General features: G+C 37.7%; 1 protein-coding gene across 3 annotated transcripts in view; it reads left to right on the top strand.

Moving 5' to 3' along the window:
• The window catches only part of C2CD6 (C2 calcium dependent domain containing 6), a 184,043-nt gene that overhangs the window by 38,332 nt on the left and 120,720 nt on the right, over positions 1–24,991 (top strand). For all 3 annotated transcript variants that reach the window (XM_010354951.2, XM_010354949.2, XM_010354948.2), the window contains exons 5-9: positions 4,274–4,396; positions 11,166–11,210; positions 12,223–12,291; positions 14,471–14,550; positions 20,615–20,758. In XM_010354951.2, coding sequence (XP_010353253.1) covers positions 4,274–4,396; positions 11,166–11,210; positions 12,223–12,291; positions 14,471–14,550; positions 20,615–20,758 — 461 coding nt within the window. The remainder of the gene's footprint in view (positions 1–4,273; positions 4,397–11,165; positions 11,211–12,222; positions 12,292–14,470; positions 14,551–20,614; positions 20,759–24,991) is intronic.

The raw sequence follows: 24,991 nt of genomic DNA, 5'->3' as shown, positions 1-24,991 counted from the left end.
CCACTGACCAGCACTGACTGTCCTGTCCAATCGCCCCAGAGAGATGAACCCGGTACCTCAGTTGAAAATGCAGAAATCACCTGTCTTCTGTGACACTCATGCTGGGAGCTGTTCCTATTTGGCCATCTTGGGCGTCCCTGCTGTGGATTATTTTTTCTTCCTTCCTCTTTTGTCTTCTTTTCTTCATCTCCGGGATTGAATACAGTTGATGCTTGGACAACACAGGCACTGAGGCACTGACCCCCACTCTGTAGTCAAAACTCTGACTTCCCCAGTCAGTAGACTGCTAATAGTCTACTATTGACTAGAATTTTTACCAATAACATAAACAGTTGATTGACACATATTTTGTATGTTATATTTTATATATTGTATTCTTACAATACTGCAACTAGAGAAAAGAAAATGTGAAGAAAATCATAGGCAAAAGAAAGCATATTTACTGTTCATTAACTCATAAAGGTCTTCATTCTTGTTTTCACATTGAGCAGGCTGAGAAAGAAGAGAGGTTGGTCTTGCTCTCTCAAAGGTGGGAGAGGAGGAAGTAGTGGAGGAGGTAGAAGGAGAGGCAGGCACACTGGGTCTAACTTTTATATAAAAAAACCATGTATAAGTGGACTCATGCAGCTCAAACCATGTCGTTCAAGGGTCAACTGTATTTTACAATTTCATTCCATTTTTCTTCTTTCTTGTTTTGGAGATTATGCACTACTCTTTTAAAAAATGGCTATCATAGAAATTTTGTATGCTTATCAAATCTGATGTTTAACAATACCCTCATCCTTCATCCTTCTCCTGGGAAGAGCAAGGATCTTAGAAACTTTAATTCCATTTATTGCCCTCAACTAATATGTTATTATTGTCTCTTTTTTTTTTTTGTATTTTTAATTCCCCTGAGTTGTAATTTGTATTTATTTAATATAGTCTATATTTGTTTGGTTTACCTACATGTTTGCCACTTTAACTTTTCTTACAGCTCAGATCATCCTCCTGGGGTCAGTTACCTTCTGTCATAACTATTTATTTAAAATTATTTTTCCTATGAGAGTTAATTGGTGATGTAATTATTTTGTTTGCCTGGTGTTTTTTTTTTTTTTTTTTTTTTTTTTCTTGTTCTGTAGAGATTTTTTTTTTTTTTTTTTTTAAATACTTTAAGTCCTGGGATACATGTGTAGAATGTGCAGGTTTGTTACATAGGTATACACGTGCCATGGTAGTTTGCTGCACCCATCACACCGTCACCTACATTAGGTATCTCTCCTAATGCTATCCCTCCCTTATCCCCCCACCCCTTGATAGGCCCCTCCCTGTGTGATGTTCCCCTCCCTGTGTCCATGTGTTCTCATTTTTCGACTCCCACTTATGAGTGAGAACATGTGGTGTTTGGTTTTCTGTTTTGTTAGTTTGAAGGTCTTTATGCCATTCTCATTTTTGAATGAAAATTTTATTGAGTATAGAATTGTAAATTTGCAGTTATTTTCTGAAGTATCATTTCACTATCTCTTAGCATCCATATTTGTTGAAGAGAAGTCACTTGTCAGTCTGTCACCTTTGAAAATAATGTATCTTCCTCTCTGTGTGTGTGTTATAAATATTTTTCTTCTAATTTCACTCTGATGTGTCTGTATTTGGGTTTCTGTATATTATGTTCGGATTTATTGGCTGCTTGACCTGGATTGTTGATGTTCATTAGTTATGAAAAATTATTAGTTAATCTTTCCTTCCTTCCTTCCTTCCTTCCTTCCTTCCTTCCTTCCTTCCTTCCTTCCTTCTTTCTTTCAGACAGAGTCTCACTCTGTCACCCAGGCTGGAGTGCAGTGGCACAATCTCGGCTCACTGCAACCTCCACCTCCCAGGTTCAAGCGATTCTCTTGCCTCAGCTTCCTGAGTAGCTGGGATTACAGGTGCGTGACACCATGCCCAGCTAATTTTTGTCTTTTTAGTAGATACAAGGTTTCATCATGTTGGTCAGACTGGTCTCAAATTCCTGACCTCGTGATTCACCCACCTCGACCTCCCAAAGTACTGGGATTACAGGCATGAGCCACCATGCCCGGCTAGCTAATATTTCTTAAAATAGTGCCTCTCTGCTCCATTTTCTTAAACCTTTATTTCCTTTCCTTGGACTCTGGTTAACTTATGTTAGGTATTCTTACACTATCTTCCATATCTTTTAACCTATAAAAAATATTTTTCATCACTTTGTCTCTCTGCCTTGCATTCTACGTAATTCTTGTGATCTTTATTTTATTTTATTATTATTAGTTTTATTGAGACAGGGTCTCTGTCACCCACACTGGAGGGCAGTGGCACCATCACGGCTCACTGAAGCCTCAACCTTCTGAGCTCAAGTGATCCTCCTATCTTAGCCTCCTGAGTAACTGGGACTAAAGACATGCACTACTATGCTTGGCTACTTTTCATATTTTTTTGGAGAGACGGGATTTTGCCATGTTGCCAAGGCTAGTATCAAATTCCTGGGCTGGAGCAATTCACCTGCCTTGGCCTCCCAAAGTGCTGGGATTCCTTAATTCTGGTTCATTAATTCTCCAGAGCTGCATCAGATTTGTGGTTAAGTTGATACAGTGTTTTTATTCAATTGTTTTAGTTTTCATTTCTACAAGTTGTTCCTTGTTTAGGTTTGTTAAATCATTTTTAGTTTCCTGTGCCAGGAGTATATTTTCAGCTTTGTTTTTGTTCCTTTAAACATAGTAAACATAGCTCATTAAAATTCCAATATTTAAAGTTTTTTGGGGGTCTATTTTTGCTATTGTCATTTGTGGCACTTTGTTTCCATGCTGACTGAGTTATTTTTGACTGTTAATTGCTCATTTTCCTTGGAAAATTATTTGTGGAACTTCTTTGAGGTCTAGGATGAAGCAGTAGCTCTACGAAAGATTTGTTTCTTCTAAGGCAACCGAGTCCACTACCAGTTTGGGACAGTTTTAAACTAAATTCCACTTGAGATATTTTTTAAAATTTAAGTTGACCTGTTTATTTGTTTATGTTATGACAGAATATACATAATATAAAGTTTACCATGTAAACCAATTTACGTGTCTGGCTCGAAATTTTTTATAAGATTCAGTGCCTGTGACTTTAGGCTGCAATTTCACTGAACCGGTTTTTGTTTATAGCTTATTAGGGACCCCCCGCACTCTGTTCTACTCAGCAATACAACTTTCCTTGCAGCCTTCTATAGATACATGATGGGAGAAGGGGTTCTCCATTCATCGAAGCCAATGGCCCTTTGGGTTCTCAGCTTTCTGGGAGGACGGTTGGGCAAGGACTGTCTGTTAAATGTATCCTGTCTTGTCTTCTCTCTTATTTGCCTTTCAAGACCATACAAACTGCAGTTTTAGGTCACCTAATTGGGAAGTGCCTTAGGGCAAATGTAACTTCAGGGTCTAGTTTACTTCTCTGTCTGCCAGTACTTGGAGTTTCATATGAGTACGTCTCACCATTTTATTAACCCTGTTTTGCTTTTAAAATGGTATTTTAAATATTTTATTGAGCATTTGTAGTTTTCCGTTTCTGATAATCCGAATGCTAAATTGTGGAAAAACAGAGCCTGCCCTGTTAACTAGTCTGCTGAGGGCTTGCAGATCCCTTTTTTTTCATTTCTCAGGGGAAGACAGTCACGAACATGACTTTAAGAAGGCTGATATAGGCTCTGATGTCAACCATCAGGAGAGACACTGTAGGAAGGCACCTGGATTCTTAGGAGTGGGGAGGCATGACTTTTTTTCTAATTAGCAAGAGAGTGTACAGATATTAAAGGTTACATAATAATGGTACTGTGCTCCAGAGCTCAGGGTTGGGAGAGAGTTTCAAGTTCAAGCAATAGTATATATGTTATCAAAAAGTTCAAGAACAGAGACTGAAAAGGATATTAGATATTTTTTAGTGTTGGATATTTTTATAACCTGTATTTGGATTATCTGGATTATTTGGATTTCGTATTGGGTAGTTGATTATCTTTGATAGTGTAATTTCAATAGAATATTGAGGGTGAACTTTTGCGTTGAGTTAAAAAGAGAATGTAGGCAATGAGTGTTTCCAAAAGACGATAATTGCCGTTAGATATAAGCAAGATCTTCATTTTGTTGATATTAGTATATGTGTGACTGTGAGGTTGAAAGTTACAAAGCTAATGACATACAAAAACGAATCACTAGGTATGCAAATAATGTAATAGTGTATTGGATGTATGTGTTCAGAAATATTTAGGCTCAAATTTAATGCTGCTTTTCTTATATATTCTGATATTGAGGTTCCCAGACGTTATGATGATGAGCGGAATAATATTTTGTTGGAACTCATACAATATGACAATAGAGAAAAACGTGCCTTCTTGTTAGGGAGTGTTGAGGTACATCTTTATGAAGTAATTCAGGTATGTATAAATGATTTTTTTCACCTTGGTATCATGTTGCCAGTTGGTTGTCCAGTTTGTTGTTGTGATTTATTATACTTGACGGACTTTTTTTGTTTATCATCTGCCTTCAAATTCGTGTGCTTAAGAAATAAAATCTCCCTTTGGCTATATATTTTTTAAAAGAGTTGGCTTATAATAGCATAATGTTTTTAAACATTTATTTTCCAGCCTGTAATCCCAGCACTTTGGGAGGCTGAGGTGGACAGATCAACTGAGGTCGGGAGTTCAAGGTTAGCCTGACCAACATGGAGAAACCGCATCTCTACTAAAAATACAAAATTAGCTGGGCGTGGTGGCGCATGCCTGTAATCCCAGCTACTTGGGAGGCTGAGGCAGGAGAATTGCTTGAACCTGGGAGGCGGAGGTTGCGCTGAGCCGAGATCGTGCATTGCACTCCAGCCTGGGCAACAAGAGCAATACTCCATCGCAAAAAGAAAATATTTTCCAGAATATATATATATGAAATTAAGTAACCAAAAAACCCACACTTAGACTTTTAGGTTGTATCACTAACTAACTTTCTGGAAAATAAAATTTCTTGGCCCACTGCAGCCTCCTCCTCCCTGGCTCAAGGGATTCTCCTGCCTCAGCCTCCCCACTATTTGGGACTACAGGTACATGCCACTGCACCTGACTACTCATTGTAGTTTTAGTAGAGACAGGGTTTTGCTATGTTTCCCAGGCTGGTCTCGTACTTCTGAGCTCAAATAATCTGCCCGCCTCAGCCCCCCAAAGTGTTGGAATTACAGGCCTGAGCCACCGTGCCTGGCTATTTAAATTTGCAAATAAAAGTTGCATATATTTATCATGTACAGAATGATGTTTTGAGATATGTATACATTGTAGAATGGCTAAATAGAGTTAACAAGTTTTATTATGTTTCTGAAATGTCTTAAGACATGACTGAAGCCGCAAACTCTGTCTCTTAGTTGGCAACACAAATTTTGGTTTAGTTCTTTCATCCTTAGCTGGGCTGCTTACAGACTTCCTTGTGCATGTGTCTTTTAGTTAGCCAAAAATTTGGGCAGAGTTTATATACAGATTTTGTGGTTGCTTCCCTCTTGTTTTCTCCTTTCTAGGAGTCCTTTTCACTTTCCAGCAGCTCATTTTGTGGTTGTGTTGAACTCAGAGTCAAGACCTTATTGATTAGTGAATAAGTATAAACAACCTAAAGTATTTTCAGGAATATTTTTTGTTGCATACAGCAAGGAAGTCTTCAAAGACTAATGGGGTTATGTCAACAGCCAGATTGCAGGGACTCCTATTGGCCAACTTCAGAATAACTTGAACATAGATAATTACAACATTCTGAATAAAGGAAAATTCATGACTCCGTGGTAATCTTCAAAAAAGAAAAGAGGTGGCATAGGAAGAAAAAGAAAATTTTTAAAACAAAAGAATACCAGTTTATGAACGTAGAAGTAATGAAAGAATTACAAATTATTGTTTTTGCAACTCTTTATAATGAGTAATGATTAATTCAGTCAATATTTAGCAATGGCACTAAAAACCGTTAGGTAAAAGGTTATTGGGAAGCAAGATATTTGCATGGCACCATAGTAACAGTGCAGGGGAAATGTTCCTCTACAATAGAGAGATGTGGTAGTTGCCACTTTAACCAAGAGCTCGAATTTAGCATAATGAATTGTGGATAACTCAGCATCATGTACTTCCTTTAGTGATACAATGTAAAGTACACAACATTATCTGTGACTTATCGTCATCAGAAATGTTTAACCTGGCTGGCTGCGGTGGCTCAGGCCTGTAATCCCAACACTTTGGGAAACTAAAGTGGGAGAGTTGTTGAGGCCAGGAGTTGGAGACCAGCCTGGCAACATAGCAAGACCCTGTCTCTACACACATAGCATTAGCCAGGTGTGGTGGCATGTGCCTATAGTCCAAGTGACTTGGGAGGTTGAGGCAGAAGGATCGATTGGGCCCAGGAGTTCAAGACTGCAGTGAGCTATGATCGTGCTACTGCACTCCAGCCTGGGTGACAGAGCAAGACCCTCCCTCAAAAAAAAAAAAAAAAAAAAAAAAAAAAAAAAAAAGTTTAACCCAAATCTAATCAAGCTGAGTGTAGAACTAACTTCAAGTTTACGGGAATTTAGTAAGTAGGGAAAAAGTTAATACCTTAAGATAAGTACAGAAATGGGACATACCAGTGTAGATTCTTTAAATAGCTGTGATCATTAAAAAAACAAAATGCACCAAAGATGGAAGAAACTGTTCTAGATTTAAAGAGATACAACCAATTTGACTGAATACAGATTTGAAAAAGTTATAAAAGACTCTCTTGGGAGCCAGGCATGGTGGTTCACACCTGTGATTCCAGGACTTTGGGAGGCTGAGGGAGGTGGATTGCTTGAGCCCAGGAGTTTGAGACCAGCCTGGGGAACATGGTGAAACACCTTCTCTAAAACAAACAAACAAACAAACAAACAAAAAAACCCCCAAAACCCACAAAGCAAAACCCACAAAAAAACACCCACAAAAAATTAGCCAGGCATGGTGACGCCTGCCTGTAATTCCAGCTACATGCGGGGCTGAGGCAGGAGAATCACCTAAGCCCAGTGAGATAGAGGCTGCAGTGAGCCATGATTGCACCACTGCACCCCAGCCTGGGCAACAGAGTGAGACCCTGTCTCAAAAAAAAAGCATAAACATAAATAAAAGACATTCTTGGGACAATTAGGAAAATCTAATAAATATTTACTGAATATTAGAAAAAATTCTAGAATTGTTAATTTTCTTGGGTGTAATACTGATATTGTAGATATATATGTATGAATATTCTTATTTTTGTAGTATCCAAGGTAAAGTTTTAACATTGGGAGTGAAGAGTAATGATGATTGCAACTTATAAATAGATCAGCAAACATATATCCATACACACACAGAGATTTTTAAAAATGGCACACTGTTAAACAATTTTAACAGTTGTTAAACAAATATTTGAATTTCTTTAATCCTCCATGGAGCGTATTTATTGGAGTCTTTTGAGTGGTTTGTGTGTTTGAAAATGTTCATGATAAGAACTTGGGGAAAATCAGATAAATTTCTAATACATAGAAAGAGATGAAGAAGGAGATAAACATATGGAGTAATGCGTAAGTATAAGCAACCAGAGAGTCTCAAAAATATTTTGGGAGAAGATCTTTGGAAATGACTAAAGTTCCTTTGACTATGGCAATTTAGGCATCAAAAAATGTGACATTACTTATTAGTTAATTTTTGTTGAAGAAAATGTAGAAACTTAGATACTTAGACTAGAAGCATATATGCAAACTTTTCAATATTTATTTTTATAAGATCAATAATATGCTAATATTGTAAAATACAAAGGTAAATTTTTTAAAATTTGAAAATCACCCATCATTCCACAATTCTAATATAATGTTTCATTGTTCAGAGTTTCTTTCCAATTCTTTCTTATAAACATAAACAGAAAAATAGAAAATATAAAAAGACCCAAATGCGTATTCTGGAACTGAGAAGTAAAATATCTGAAATTAAAAATTTGTGGAATGGGGTCAACAGCAGAATGGAGGTGCTAGAGGAAAGGCTATTGTTTTCTTATAACTTTCTTTAAAATTTGTGTGACTATTTAAAATAAAAATTATAACCTGATCTGTGCGGTTTATAATGTTTGGAGAGGTAATGCATATGACAACCATAGCATATAGCATAGGGAGAAGATGAGGTCTAAAGGACTTTTATAATGCAAGATTTTTGCATTTTCTCTGTTTTATTACAATAAACATAGAGTTCAAGTCTTTATGTTGCTGCTTGATGCCATCTTCTGTCTCCTCCCTCTCCCTCAAGAAAAAATGATTATCCAAAACTTTGTATTTATTATTCCCTTATTTTTTCATAGCTTTACTACTTACATATGATTGTAGAAATATTACTTTATATTTCTAAATATAGTATGTTTCTAATATTAATACACTTAGCTAGTGTTAATTTTTTGCTGCTGTATAAAATTCCATATGGATATATTCCTCTGTTTGCCCATAAATTAATTTTTTAGCTGATTATTTATTTTTAATTGACAAATACTGCATATATTTATGGGGTACAATGTGATGTTTTGATCTATGTATATACTGAAAAAGATTCAATCAAACCAATTAATATTTCCATCACCTCACCAACTTATCTTTTTTTATAATGAGGATGAGGAAAATCTATTTTATTCAGCAATTTTGAAATATACAATATGTTATCATTAACCAGGCAGTGCAGTAGTAGATCACTAGAACCTGCTCCTCCAATCTAACTTTATACACATCTTCCCTTTCTCCATTCCTACCCCTACTCCCCAGCCTCTGGTAACCACCTTTCTACTGTTTCTATGAGATTGACTTTTTTAGATTCCACAGATAAGTGAGATCATACAGTGTTTGTCTTTCTGTGCCTGGCTTATCTCGCTTAGCATAAAATTCTCCAGTTTCATCCATGTCACAAATGACAGAATTTCTTTTTATTTTAAAGCTGCATAGTATTCCATTGCATGTAGGTATATACACCACATATTCATCTGTTCATTTGGTGATGGACACTAGGTTGCTTCCGTACCTTGGCTATCATGCTGACATGAGTGCAGATATCTCTTTGACATACTGATTTCAGTCCCTTTAAATGTATACTCAGAAGTGGGATTGCTGGATCATATAGTAATGATATTTTTAATTTTTTGAGGAACACCCATAGTATTTTCCAGAATGTCTGTACGGGTTAAATATCACTTATCTGAAAAAGCTTGGGACCAGAGGCATTTTGGACTTCTAATTTTTTTTTTTTTTTTGGAATATTTGCATACACATAATGAGATAGCTTGGGGATGAGACCCAATTCTAAACATGAAGTTCATTTATGTTTCATATACATATTATACACATGGCCTAGTGGTAATTTTATATAATATTTTAAATAATTTTGTGCATGAAACAAAGTCTTCATTGTATATTGATTGTGACTTGTCACATAGGCCAGGTATGGAATTTTTTACTTCTGGTGTCATTTTGGCACTCAAAAAGTTTCTGAAAAATTGTGGACCTATTCATAACAGCAGAGATGACTAGATATTGAGCAAGGATACCAAAGATTAACGTGGTTTGAAAGATCCAGCCATCCCTGAGAGATGAGAGAAGTACTCAGTCCTATCAGGAGTCAGCTTATCATGTAAAATTATGTTTAAGTAACCCATCTCTCAGGAGGATGCAAGGTTAGAGGTAACCAGGCCCATGCATGTTTGTGTCTTTCTACAATGTCAGGCTTTTATTAATGCTATTTCAATCACGAAAGCCGCAAGCTACATGGAGTTCCCAAGGAGCCAGTTCTCCTTAGTACCTCCCGTTCACTTGGCATGCCATGGGCACACAGGCTCAGGCCACTCCACAAGTCAGTCCATATTGCAAACATACCTAATAGTACACTTAATATGTAAACATTACATTCCACAACAAAGTAACATTTAATATCAAGAGGAAAAAGAAATAGGAGAAAAGGTTAACGAACTGGCCTATGGGGAGCAAAGAAGACAAAAGGAGCCCTGGTCTGGGCTGGGCAGTCCATCAGTCTTGCAAGGAGGAGTCTGAGGTTGCAGAACCTTCAGTGGCAGAAGTCAAGTTCTTATCACAAGTGGCTGTAAGATGGTGTCAGTTAAGATGGCTGTTTCGAGCTGCTGAAAGCCTAATCTTTTATAGTCAGAGTCCTCTGCTGAAAACAGATAGTGGAAGAGTGTGCTTGTTTCTGTCCTTATCTGATTGAACGTAGTCTTTATTTTTTTATTTGTGCATTAAACGAAACATCTTATCCTTATTGGCAAAGTGCCCTATGAAATATAAAATGGAGTCTTTTTCTAAGATGGAGTTAGTTATGTTAAGGATGCTTGATACAGCCTCAAAAACAATGTAGGCATGGCAATTCCTTTAAGACTTTCAAAAAGGGGAACTGTAACTTAGCAGAACATTTTTGTCTACAACATAATATAAATACATTTATTTCTGTTATTTGAACTTGGAATTTTTATTTTCTTCTTTTGAACATTCCTTATGTTTGTACTTTGGCTATTAGGTTCATATGTGCATTTGAAAAATTATTACCTGATTTGTGGTTTAGATCACTGGTCCCCAACCTTTTTGGCACCAGGGATGATTTTTGTGAAAGCAAATTTTTCCACAGACCAGAGTGGGGAGGGTGGGTCGAGATGGTTCAAGTGCATTACATTTATTGTGCACTTTATTTCTATTATTATTACATTGTAATATATAGTGAAATAATTATACAACTAACTCACCAGAACGTAGAATCAGTGGGAGCCCTGAGCTTGCTTTCCTGCAACTAGACAGTCCCATCTGGGGATGATGGGAGGCAATGACAGATCATCAGGCATTAGATTCTCATAAGGAGCTCACAACCTAGATCCCTCGCATGCACAGTTCACAATTGGGTTCGTGCTCCTGTGAGAATCTAATGCCCCCACTGATCTGGCAGGAGGTGAAGCTCAGGCAGTAATGTGAGTGATGGGAAGTGGCTATAAATGCAGATGAAGCTTTGCTCGCTTGCCCACCACTCATTTCCTGCTGTGCAGCCCAGTTCCTAATGGGCCATGGGCCAGTACCAGTCCATGGTCTAGGGGTTGGGGACCCTTGGTTTAGGTAATATACAGGGAAATACATGAGTAATTCTATATTTAAAATTTTTTATTTTTTTTTTCTAGAAAGGGTGCTTCATTGAAGAAGTCCAAGTGTTGCATAGAAACGTAGTAAGGACTTACCTGAAACTTCTTAAGTTTTATGTGCATGTAATATTTTCTTAACATTTCATGTAACTTTACTCTGATATTATTTGTAGCCTACATGTTTTTTATTCTTTTAGTTACTGTACCAGTCACTGTTTGAAATAGTAGAAATGTATGAAATAGGAAGTTAGGAAGTACAATATTTACTAACAAAAATCTCCTCTTCCTCCTCCTCTTCTTCTTCTTCTTTTTTTTTTTTTTTTTTGTTTTTTTGCTAAATGGTGATAAAATTAGAAATCATTGGGTAAGAGAGTAGAATGCCTCTGGCTGCTGCCTTGGCTGCATAGCCTCAGGAGCCTCACTTGCTAAATTGAGGAAGTATTATTTTTCTCTCTGGGGAGTTTCTAAAGAGTTATTTACAGTTCTTAATTTAATTTCTCTTTAAGTGCTTAAAATTAGTAGTTAGATTAATTGATCTTTCTATTCAGAGTGACTTTTGCTGCCAATGGCCAAAACAGGGGCCAGGAACGTAAAAAACAGAATGATGGACACTTGACTTTATTACCTCTCATGCCCTCCTTTATTTCACATATAAGCAACCTGGGTTTCAGAGAAGTGAAATCACTTGTCTAAATCAAAATTTTATCTGAAACTGGGACTGGAGGTAAAAGGAGTGTTAGTAAATATTTAAAAGTATACATGCATGAATGTATATTTATTCATATACATGTATGAATCTGCATGTATATATATGTATGTCAGTGTCTCAGTGTAATCCTAGTAACAATTAGAAGTTGATATTTTCCATATTTTAATTGTATACTACTACTTAACTTTAACGTAAAAAGTTTTAACATTTTAGGAACTCAATAAATTCTTCTGTAGGAGTTCCTTGTGTAAATGCTTTTATAAAAGTCAGGAGATTCATACTTTGGCTTTTCTAACTTACAGATTTGTAAAGCAAAAATATCACTTTTTGTCATTTCTCCATTAAAATATCATCCTGATCAAACAATAAAATTTACCACATGTTTAGTTTGTCTGCAGGCTGGAGGTGGAATTTATGTTCTCCTATGGAAACTTTGGTTATGGATTTTCACATCAGGTTAGTTCCCCGCTTTTAAAAGATTATTCTGTTGTAACTCTTCAGTCAAATCACCCTCTTCTGAGGCTCTATTTTAGTTTGATCAATTATTTAAAATAAATATTTTTAAAAGATGCTTCCTTACCTCCCGATCTTGGGGTATGTGAGCTTTTCTTCAGCCTAAAGAAAGATGAGACTTTACTATGATTTGTTTATACATTTTAAAGCAATGATATTTTATTTGACTTGTCTTTATTATAAAACTTGATTTTAGGCTAGGCGTGGTGGCTCACACCCATAATCCCAACACTTTGGGAGGCCGAGCTGGGCGAATCACCTGAGGCTGGCAGTTCGAGACCAGCCTTTCCAACACGGCAAAACCCCATCTCTACTAAAAATATGAAAATTAGCTGGGCATGGTGGCAGGCACCTGTAATCCCAGCTACTCGGGAGACTGGAGCAGGAGAATCGCTTGAACCTGGGAGGCGGGAGTTGTAGTGAGCAGAGATCGTACCACAGCACTCCAGCCTGGGCGATAGAGTGAGACTCTGTCCCAAAAAAATAAAATAAAACTTGCTTTTATTTGTGTGTACACATACATATTGATGTAATTTAAGGCACCAATATTCAAGAAATCAGTGTAGATTTCTGCATCTAAAAACAGTTATTAAAAGTTGAGTAATTACCTGGCCTGATGGCTCACACCTATAATCCTAGCTACGCTGGAGGCTGAAGCAGGAGGATCACATGAGTCAGCCTGGGCAACACAGTGAGATCCTGCTCTGGGAAAACAAAACGGAGTAATTGATCTAATTCAGATAATATTTTGTACTCATATGGTCCTTTCCGCCACAGTTATTTCAACATCTGATGTTATTTGAACTCTCCTTGATTCATCAAGAGAGTAATAAACCCAAAGAAGATATCTTCCTAGTTTTGACTTCCTCCTTTAAATTCACTACCATAGGTCCACATTGCCACAGATACTTTTATGCACTAACCTATATCCTTTTCTTTCATTATGTCCTTAGGCCAGATTCCTAGAAAGGAAATTCTTGTCCAAAACAATGACCTTTTCAAGGAATTGTTCCAGAAAAGTTGTACGAATATATACTGTCATCAAATATTGAAAGAACTCTTAATATTCCTAGGTGTCATCAGTTTTGTGGTATTCAAAAATGCAGTCCTGTTAATGCTGCTGTTGTGTAGGGGAAATGACCTTTATTTGCATATCATTTTTCACTTTCAGTTTTTCCTTTTTAAAGTTTTGGGTCTTTTTAAATTAGGAATTGAGAGTGAAGACATCAGCCTTATTAAACAAGTCTACCACTATGTTAACTGAGAAATCTCTGTAATATGTTTTAAAATTTTGCCTATATTATAATGATGTTTAATACATTTTGAATCAGAAGTAATATACAGATGAAAGCCACAAGGAACAAGCTTTTTTTCCCTTCTCTGCTTTGAATTTTTACTTTTTCTTCTGTTATTTTTAAAATTTCTTATCATAATTAGGCCTTATAGGGACCCCTAATTGTTTACTCTTTTTGTGACAGTTATAGCATATGAGCACCAACTCCAGAGGTAGGTTTTGTGTCTGAACATAAGTATAATATGTAGTAATAGTCATTTTTAAGGAGAGGTATTCTTTTCAGATAAAACTGGGCAAGTATTATTTTATGTAGGTGGAATCTACTAAAAACCAGGAACAAAGGAATTGTACGGAAAAAAATGGGATATATAATAAAAGTTCAAAATAAAAACTTGATTTTATATCTATGAACTTTTCAGTGATATGGTCCCCTACTTAACCTGTCGTGATACTGTAAACAGGGCACTACACTGGGGACAGATAAAGCTACATTCAAGTCCTGACTTTTGCCTATTGTGTAGCCTTGAACAAATTACTGATCTTCAGTATCATCTGTAGAATATGCTTAGTTACTTACCATATAGGTTTATTGAGATGGTTAAATAAGATTAAAAGTATAATAAAATGCTTGGCCAATATTTAGTACTCAATAAATGTTAATTTTTTCTTTCCTCTCTTAATTCCTTATTTCCTTACATGTCTCATTTAAGGCCTGTTTCATAGTCCTGGGTTATTCATAGCATTATGGTATTAATATGGTATGGCATTACAATTAGTGAGTTTTAATTGTAACTAAGCAGTGCTAAAATACACTTACATTTTTTTCAGTTAAAACCTCTTCAGAAAATTACTGAACCATCCATGTTTATGAATCCTGCACCACCTCCAGAAAGAACAGATCCCGTGACGTAAGTGTTTTAAGTCTCGTTAATATGGTCAGATCATGTGACATTTAAAACAATTTTAATCCATTTGGTGGAACATTTTGGTGGAGTTCTTTTAAGAAGTCCCCAGGACATGGCCAAGATGGGGCAGACTCTGAGGTGCAGAGAGTAGTGAATTGTTTTGCTTAATAAGAGGGAGAAATTTTAAATTTCTGGGTATAGCCCTGGATAGAGGAGTTGAGGATGTGTGGAGATAAAAGAAGAGAAGGAGTGCCAAGTTCATGGCTGAAGGAGGGAAGGGAGGAGTAGCTTAATAAGGAAAACAGGCCAAGGAGATACCCCTTTTGGGAAAAGAGGTGAGAGACTTAACATCAGACTGTCTGATAGTTATCAATTTTCTGCCCTGCAGTATAGTAATGTTACCCTTACCTCCACACCACTCCAACTGCTATAAAATCATCTGTAAAAAGTCTATGGTAAAAAAAATGTCATTAGCAAACCAAAAGTAACTTAAAATATAGTATGCTAATCAATCTTGAAATTTCAACAATAAAAATAGATTATAGAAAAATGAGCACCTGAGAAAGAGATTTAATCTATAGTGTTATCCAAGAATAAGAAATGGAAAAAAGCTGAAATGGGATTGAGGGAATTAGGTATTGAATGGGAAATTGTGTTCTGAAGTGCTTATTTTCCTATAGTCTCACCAACACTGGATATTATCATTAAAATCCTTTATCTATTTGATATTGGTGATTTGTTGAAATAGTAAAGCTGAATTTTTTCTTATGTTTATTTATTTTTCTTCTTCATACATTGAGTTAATAAACATTTATTGAATGTCTGCTATATCCCCAAGTCATGGCAGATACAGAGACATGTGAGGCCTTCTCCTTGCCCTTGATGCAAAGTAACATAAAAAATAATTACTATGATGGTGCAAATGGAATAAAAGCCCTTCAAGAGCCAAAAAAGAGCTGTGAGACAGCCAAGGAGCTTCTAATTCTTGTTAGGGAAGTTGGGGAGGAAAGAATGATTAAGTAAGGCTCCACAAAAGAAAGTGCTTGGAGTGAGACTTGTAAAAGTGGTAGTAGTGCATCTGGCTGATTTTGGAGGAGTGAGGGGACACATTCTCTTGATAGGGCACATAAATAAAAGTGGGGAGCCATAAGAGGCTCTATTATGTTGGAGAACAGTCTTTAGTTGAGAGTGGCTAAGAGATTAGGAGCAAGGAGGAGAGCAACGAGGGATGAGCTAGAGTAGTTGGCAGGGGCAAGACACAGTGATTGAGAGTTCAGGCCCTAGAGCCAGACTGCATGGGCTCACATCCTATACGACCTTGGGCAAGTTACTTAGGCTCTTTATGCTTCATTTGTTGAATGGGATAAAAATTAAACTACCCAATTGAGTTACTATGATGATTAAATAAGTTACATGTAAAGTACTTAGAACATGGTAGAAAATAGCAAAATGCCTAATTAGTTCTTACCTATTTATAAAATTAATAAATATTTTTCATTACCATCATCATCATTGTAGGTTTATGCTTCTCAAATGTGAGCAAATTTTACTCCTTTGGGTCCTCAGGAATATACTCCATATATATATTCTAAAAGAACTATTTGAGTTTTTAAATTTATACAGACAGAAATCTGGAGAACATGTATAGGGATGGATATTAAGGGCAGGGGATGATGGTGGAAGGAAAATAAAGTTGGATCAGGCTGAGTTTATTGACATGGACTTACTAAACAGAGATTATTTTTATTTATTTACTTTTTGGAGACAGGGTCTTGTTCTGTTGCCCATGCAACAGATCATAGCTCACTGCAGCCTTGACCTCTTGAGGCTCAATCAATCCTCCCTCTTCAGCCTCCCAAGTAGCTGGAAATACAGGCATTTGTTACCACATTTGACTAATTTTTGTATTTTTTGTAGAGACAGGGTTTTGCCATGTTGCCCAGGCTGGTCACGAACTCCTGCGCTCAAGCGATCCACCCACTTCAGACTCGGAAAGTGTTGGGATTGCAGGTGTGAGCCACTGCAGCTGGCCTAAGCAGAGATTTTTGCATTTAATGCTGCAGCTTGGGGAGTTAGAAAGGGCTCTCATAGCTTGTTTAGTTGAATGACTGAAAAAGGAACCAAAAGATAGCTCACAGTGAATTAGTTAGAAATGCTCAATTAATGTAGAGGAAGGGTTTTAGAGGTTCAGAGAAATTATGTTAGAGTGGACTTGCCATTTAAGATCGACTCACCCATCCTGGGAGGGTCCAAAAGACACACGTTTTACCATGACTATGAGAAGTGAGTTTGTGAAGGGTACCCTGGCATCCTTAAAGAGCTCTGTGATTGCTCTTCCCTCTGGGCTAGACTTTACAGTGGCACCTGCAGTCACTGAATTGGGAAACTTAAATGCAATGGGAGTAATTGGGCCCCAGGGTGGCAGGAACCAAGTGAAGATACTCAACTGCCAAAGGCAAGGTGGGTATGGTTACCATAATGGACAGTAGAATCAAGTAAGCAATAAGAATAGTCTTAGTAGTGCAGACCTATGGTGTTGGCTATCTGATCCTGTGTTCCTAGACATGAATAGATAGGAAGCCTACTGAATTCTAACCTGATCTGTATAAGCAGAAAAGTTCTAGGTTAAGGGAACAAAAGTCTAACCTGCATCATAAAAACAGAATCATGACCTCTCAATCAATTCCCAGACTTGATCTACTTTACAGACTCAGAACTCCTTTAATGAAAGGGAGGTTGGCTCACCTCAAGAAAGGACCCTAGTATACTTCCAAAAATGTATGCCGTTAGTATTTCTCCCAGTCTTCCCCAAAGGGACCTGTGGCCTTTTATCATGGTGATTGTGCACTACAGAGAAGGGAACAATCAGGGCTTTGGGGGACTACTAGACACTGTCTCTGAACTAACACTAATTCCAGAAGACTCTGAATGTAACTGTGGTCCATCAATCCGAGTAAGGACTTATGGAGCTCAAGTGATCAATAGAGTTTTGGCTAAGGTCCATCTCACAGTTGGCTCTGTGAGTCCCTGAACATATCCAGTGGTTATTTCCCTGGTTCTAGAATGCATAATTGGAATAGATATTCTCAGTAACTGGCAGAATCATTGGTTTCCTAATCTATTGATTGAAGGCTATTATGTTGGGAAAGGCCAAGAAGAAGCCATAGAACTCCCTCCATCTATGAAAGTAGTAAACTGAAAGCAATACTGCATGGAGGAATTGCAGAGATTAGTGTCACCATCAGGGACCTGAAAAACACAGGAATGGTGATTTCCACCACATCTCCATTTAACTCCCATATTTGACCTGTGAAGAAGACAGATGAAGAAGACAGTAGATTCTTGTGAGCTTAGCCAAGTGACAACTTCAATTGCAACTGCTACACCAGATGTGGTTTCATTGTTTGAGCAAATTAACATATCCCCTGGTATCTGGAGTGCAGCTATAGATCTGGCAAATGCTTATTTCTCCATGCCTGTTAGTAAAGACCATCAGGAGCAGTTTGCTTTTGGCTGGCAAGGTGAGCAATATACCTTCACTGTCCTAACTTAGGAGTATATCAGCTCTCTAGCCCTACATTATAATTTAGTTTCCAGGGATCTTGATTGCCTTTTTCTTCCACAAAATAGCAGACTGGTCCATTTTATTGATGACGTGCTGATTGGACCCGGTGAGCAAGAAGTAGCAACTACTCTAGACTTATTGATAAAACATCTTTGTGTCAGAGAGTGGGAAATAAATATGACAAAAATTCAAGGAACTTCTACTTCAGTGAAATTTCTAGGGGTCCATGGTATGGGTGGTGATATCCTGTACACAGTGAATGATGGGTTGTTGCATCTGGCTTCTCCTACAACAAAAAAGAGATACAACACCTGGAGAAATAACCACAGGTGGGCCTCTTTGGATTTTGGAGGTAATCTGTTCCTACTTTGAGTGTGTTATTCTGGACCACTTACTGGATGACTCAAAAAGCTGCTAGTTTTGAGTGGGACCCAGAACAAGAGAAGGCTCTGCAACAGGTCCAGGCTGCCATGCAAGCTGCTCTGCCATTTGGATCATATAATGCAACAGATCTAATGACATGTTAGTAGCAGCCATAAGGTACCTAGCTGTTGGCCAAAAATTGTTCTGAGAGGAGGGTGTTTTTGATGAGATTCACTTTTAAACTGGCACACTGAGGAAAGTAGGTTGCTCTCCCTAGTGTGGGTGGGCCTCATCCAATAAGTTGAATGAAGCAAAAAGATTGACTCACCCTGGGGTAAGAGAGAATTCCTCCTGCCTGACTATCTTTGAACTGGAACATTAACTTTTCCCTACCCTTGGACTTAAACTGAAACATCAGCTCTTCTGGATCTGATCTCCAGCCTACCAGCCTTTGGACTGGAACTACACTATTGGCTCTCCTGATTCTCAGGCCTTTGAATTCAGTCTAAAATTATACCTTTGGCTCTCCTGGATCTCCAGCTTGCTGATTAACTTTGCAGATCTTGGGACTTACCAGCCTCCATAATCACATGAGCCAATTGCTTATCATAAATATATTTATGTATATATACATCCTATTGGTTCTATTTTATGGACAACCCTGACTAATATAATGGAACAGAGGAACAAACTAATATGTAAAGTATTTAGAATGTTTAGCTATATCTCCTGTAATTAGAAAGTGACTGATTGGAGATGGAAGATAACAGAAGGGGAAAGGAGGAAAAAAGATGTTCACATTTAGGGACCATTGGCTATACATTTGGTGCTGTTATTTCCTGAACCAGGGAACACTTAGGAAAGAGCATATTTGGAGAAGGGGAAAATGGTGAGTTCTATTTTGGACATGTTGAGTTTAAGGTGCTTACTACTATGCATAGTATAGAATAGAGTTTAAGAATCTAAACTTTATTGTCAAAGAGACTGTATTCAAATGTTAGCTTTGCCACTTACCAGCTGTAAGACCTTGGGAGGAGTTGTTTAATCTCTCTAATACTAGCTTTCTTATATATGAAATAGGATCTAATAACTCTCATCTGATGGGCTTGCTGTGAAAAGTGAATGAGGTAATATATATAGCCATATGAACATTGTACCTAGCACAAAATACATTCCAAAAAATTAATAGATTTTAAAAATAAATATTAAACTAGTTCAACCATTGTGGAAGGCAGTGTGGCGATTCCTCAAGGATCTAGAACTAGAAATACCATTTGACCCAGCCATCCCATTACTGGGTATATACCCAAAGGATTATAAATCATGCTGCTATAAAGACACATGCATATGTATGTTTATTGTGGCACTATTCACAATAGCAAAGATGTGGAACCAACCCAGATGTGCATCAATGATAGACTGGATTAAGAAAATGTGGCACATATACACCATGGAATACTATGCAGCCATAAAAAAGGATGAGTTCCTGTCCTTTGTAGGGACATGGATGAAGTTGGAAACCATCATTCTGAGCACACTATTGCAAGGACAGAAAACCAAACACTGCATGTTCTCACTCATAGGTGGGAATTGAACAATGAGAATACTTGGGCACAGGATGGGGAATATCATATACCAGGGCCTGTTGTGGGGTGGGGGGAGGGGGGAGGGATAGCATTAGGAGAAATACCTAATGTAAATGACGAGTTAATGGGTGCAGCACACCAGCATGACACTTGTATACATATGTAACAAACCTGCGCATTGTGCACATGTACCCTAGAACTTAAAGTATAATTTTAAAAAAAGAAATTAAAAAAAAAGAGAGATAGAAATTTGGGTCTAAAGATTTGGAGAAATGTCTGGGCTCAGATACTTTGTACTTCTCATTAGAACTTCAGGCCCTTCTGTCCTTTTCCGTCCCTGCTGCCTATGATCTGAGTTTAGTAGTAAGGATAATCAAGAGAGCGCTTACTTCTGGCTCTTGGCTTTTTTCCTAGCTCCGGCCTTCAATGGCCCAAGGTGGCTAGGTGAGTGAAAAGTGTAAAGGAGGGAAGGGTTCAAAAGTAATAGCCACCACTGATTTTGGAAGTGGACTTTTGTATCATTTCAATATTTCACTTTATTGTTTTTCTGCAGACAAGTTATTACACCACAGACAGTAGAATATCCAGCATTCTTATCCCCAGACCTGAATGTTACTGTTGGGACTCCAGCTGTGCAATCCTCCGACCAGACATCTGTAGTGCGACTTGAAAAACTTCAGCAACAACCCAGGGAAAGGTAAAAAAAAAAAAAAAAATTCAAAAGAGCTCAAAATTTTCATCTTAGGTGTTTGTATAATACATTAATTTCTCCCTTTGAGACATAGGCTTGCTGTAGGCTCAGAAATTTTCATTATGGTGCTGTTGTTTCATTGGTTCAGGGATTATTTCTGATTTTTACTTGTCAATTTAGGTATTTTGTTTGAAAAAGTGTTATTGCCAAAGAAAGAGGTGAAAACTCCCTTTATTTTTATGTTTTGAAGCAGAGTCTCACTCTGTCACCCAGCTTGGCCCAGATTGGAGTGTTGGAGTGTAGTGGCACGATTATGCTCACTGCAGCCCCGAATTCCTGGGCTCAAGCAATCTTCCTGCCTCAGCCTCCCAAGAAGCAGGGACTACAGACACATCGCACTACCACCACACCTGGCTATTTTTTTTTTTTTTTTTTTTTGAGACGAGGTCTTGCTATGTTGACCAGTCTGGTCTGGAACTCCTGGCCTCAAGTGATCCTCCAGTCTCAGCCTCCCAAAGTGCTGGGATTACATTGTGCCTAGCTGAGGTGAAAACTCATTTATGAGGGATAACGCATAATTCTTGCTGTCTCCTCATTTACCAATGTATTTCGTAGGTCTCCTGCTTTTTTTTTTTTTTTTTTTTTTTCTGTATTTCTTGTCCTTTTTTTGCTATGCTTCAGTCTAGGTATTTTCTTCTGACTTATATTCTAGTTCACAAGCTCTTTCTTGTTTCTATTCTGCCATTAAATCAATTGAATTCTTAATTTCAGTTATTTTATTTCTCAACTATGGAATTTCCCTTCATTTTTGTAGTTTCTATTTATCTGCCAAAATCCACAGCCTTGTCTTTTAATTCTTTGGACATATTTATTATTATTGTCTTGGTCAGCTCGGGCTGCTATAACAAATACCATAGATCGAATGGTTTAAACAACAGACTTTTATTTATTTCAGTTCTGGAGGCTGGGACGTCCGAGATCAAGGTGCCAGCTGATTTGATCCCTGCTGAGGGCCCTCTTGTTGGTTTGCAAATGGCCTTCTGTTTACCATATCCTCACACTGTGGAGGGAGATCATCTCTCTCATGTCTCTCACTGTAAGAGTACAAAAATCCCATTCATGAGGGCTCTTCCCTCATGACCCAATTACCTCCCAAAGGCCCTGCTTCCAATTAGTATCACATAAGGGAGTAGGATTTCAACATATGAATTTTGGGGTATGTACACTTTTCAGTTTATAGCAATCATTGCTATTTTAAAATCTAAGTCTGACCATTTCATTATCTGGATCTTCTGGGAGTCTATTTAAATTATTGGGTTTTTCTCTTAGTTTTCAGTCAGTTCTTATATTCTCACATGCCTAGTTGTTTTGATTGAGTGCCAGACATTGTATTTGAAAATTTATAGAACTGTTTTGAGGATCTTAATTTTAATTACATATTCCTACAGAGAAGGTATACATTTGTATCTGGCAACCAGCTGGGCTAGGAGCACTAACAATCCCAGATCACTTTAATTCAATTAAGACTGAAATTGAAATGATTTGAAGCTGGGCTTTAGTTCCTGTGAGGGGGGTTAGTCTCTTTGTGGTTTATTCTTACTCCTAGTGTCAGGACTGGGACTAGGTGTGAGGCACATGAGGCAACTAGGTCATAACATTTAAAGAGACAGTCATTATCTTAAAGCCTTTTGGGGTCCCAACTGGGTGTTTACCAGGACTTCTCATCCCGACAAGCCCTGGACTCAGGTTTTTGTTCTGACATCCTTATGTCTCTATCTCAAAGCTCTGCTCAGCTTTTTAACTTCTTGGCCATCTCAAAGCATAAATGCCTTGAAGGAAAAATGGCACCAAATGATGGGCTCCATGTCTCTGGACTTCCTTTCTGTCTGGAATCTTTGGTATGCAAATCCTTGCTGTCTTTATAACTCAGTGATTCTTTCCAACACAATTTAGACAATGTTTTGTCCAGAATTTATAGTTGTGTGGTGAGATGATTGGTCTGAAATAACCTAGTTCAGAATCACAGTGATCACTTTAAAGATCATAGTATCTTTTCTGAAAGAACTTAAGAGTATAATGAGTAGAGACATAACAAAGCAAAACAAATAAATTATAAATTAAGAAATAAACTACGAAGGTATCAAAAAGATGGTAGAAAATAAAGGAGGTGACTGATTTTTATAAGAATTGTTAGAGAAGGGGTTGGGCGCAGTGGCTCACGCCTATAATCCCAGTACTTTGGGAGGTCAAGATGGGTGGATCACAAGGTCAGGAGATCGAGACCATCCTAGCTAACATGGTGAAACCCCATCTCTACTAAAAATACAAAAAATTAGCCGGGCGTGGTGGCACACACCTGTAGTCCCAGCTACTCGGAAGGCTGAGGGAGGAGAATCACTTGAACCCAGGAGGCAGAGGTTTCAGTGAGCAGAAATCGTACCACTGCATTCCAGCCTGGGAGACAGTGCGAGACTCCATCTCAAAAAAAAAAAAAAAAATTAGAGAAGATATTTGAGGTAACATTAAAGGAAAGGAGTCAGCATACCAAAGATCCAGGGCTAGAGAATTACTGTATGAATCTGTATGAAAGCTCTAAGATAAGAAGAGATTATGCCTAGAAAAAGATGGCAGCCATTGAAATGAAGCAAAAAGCAAGGGGGAAAGTGGCTTAAGACAAGATAGGTGGAGACCAGATTATTCAGAGCCTTAGAGACCATAATTTGAATTTTATTCTAAGAAAAATAGGAAGCCAATGTAGGTGTTTTATATTATTTTCCTTTTTCTGTTCTTTCTTTCTTTCTTTCTTTTTTTTTTTTTTTGAGATGGAGTCTCACTCTGTCACCTAGGCTGGAGTGCAGTGGCGTGATCTTGGCTCACTGCAACCTTTGCCTCCTGAGTTCAAGAGATTCTCCTGCCTCAGCCTCCTGAGTAGCTGGGACTACAGGTGTGTGCCACCAAGCCCGGCTAATTTTTTTGTACTTTTAGTAGAGATGGGGTTTCATCATGTTGGTCAGGCTGGTCTCGAACTTCTGACCTCAAATGATCCACCCGCCTCGACCTCCCAAAGTGCTGGGATTACAGGCGTGAGTCACTACGCCCAGCCTATATTATCTTTTAAATATAATATTTGATCCAAAATAATAATCCATAATACTAATGTAAATTATGTGTAAAATAATATAATGATACCAACCAGTACTCAACCTAACCTAAAATCTAAAACATTATGGATAATTTGTATCTACTTATCGGCTTCTCTCCTATTTCATCCTCCTGCCTATTTCCCAGAAGTTAACTACTTCAATGAGTTTTTATTTTTTGCCTTTTGAAAATTAATTTTTTAAAAAAATCATATATGTAGGATGCTTAAATAATACATTATTTCATTTTGCTTACATCACCCACTGTTATGTTTCTAAGACTCATCTATGCTGTTTCATGGCATTCCATTTGGTGAATATACTGCAATTTTCATTTGTTTACTAATGATCATTAGGTGTATTCTCTTTTTATTGCTGCGTAACAAATTGTCACAAACTTAGTTGTTTAAAACAGTATCTATTTATTTTCTCACAGTAAGTCAGAAGTCTGGGCAGAGTGTAACTGAATTCACGAGGCTGGCCGGGCGTGGTGTGTCTTGCCTCTAATTCCAGCACTTTGGGAGGCCAAGGCAGGCCGATCATGAGGTCAGGTGTTTGAGACCAACCTGGCCAACATGGTGAAAACCCGTCTCTACTAAAAATTCAAAAATTAGCCAGGCGTGGTGGCAGGCACCTGTAATCCCAGCTACTCAGGAGCCTGAGGCAGGAGAATCGTTGGAACCTGGGAGGCGGAGGTTGCAGTGAGCTGAGATCACATCACTGCACTCCAGCCTGGGCGACAGAGCAAGTCTCCATTTCAAAAAAAAAAAAAAAGAGGCATTTCACAAGGCTGAAATACAAGTGTTGGCCAGCGCATTCTTATTTAGAGGGGTTCTCTTCCAAGTTTGTTCAGGTTGTTTGAAGAATTCAGTTTCTTGTGATTCTAGGAGCTTCTCTTCTTCTGGAACTCCCATAATGTGATAATTTGTTTCTTTAGCTGTGTCCTGTAAGTCCTGTAGCCTTTCTTCACTCTATTCTTTTTCATCTGCCTGTATTATTTCAATAGACGTGCCTTTAAGTTCAGAAATTATTTCTTCTGTGTGGTCTGGTCTCAATTGTACATTTCATTTTTTTTTTTTTTTTTTTCTTTTTGAGACAG

The sequence above is a fragment of the Rhinopithecus roxellana genome, chromosome 14, assembly GCF_007565055.1.
Source record: "Rhinopithecus roxellana isolate Shanxi Qingling chromosome 14, ASM756505v1, whole genome shotgun sequence".
Taxonomy (NCBI): Eukaryota; Metazoa; Chordata; class Mammalia; order Primates; family Cercopithecidae; genus Rhinopithecus; species Rhinopithecus roxellana.
Note: the sequence above shows the minus strand (reverse complement) of the source record. Positions and strands in the feature narration are given on the sequence as shown.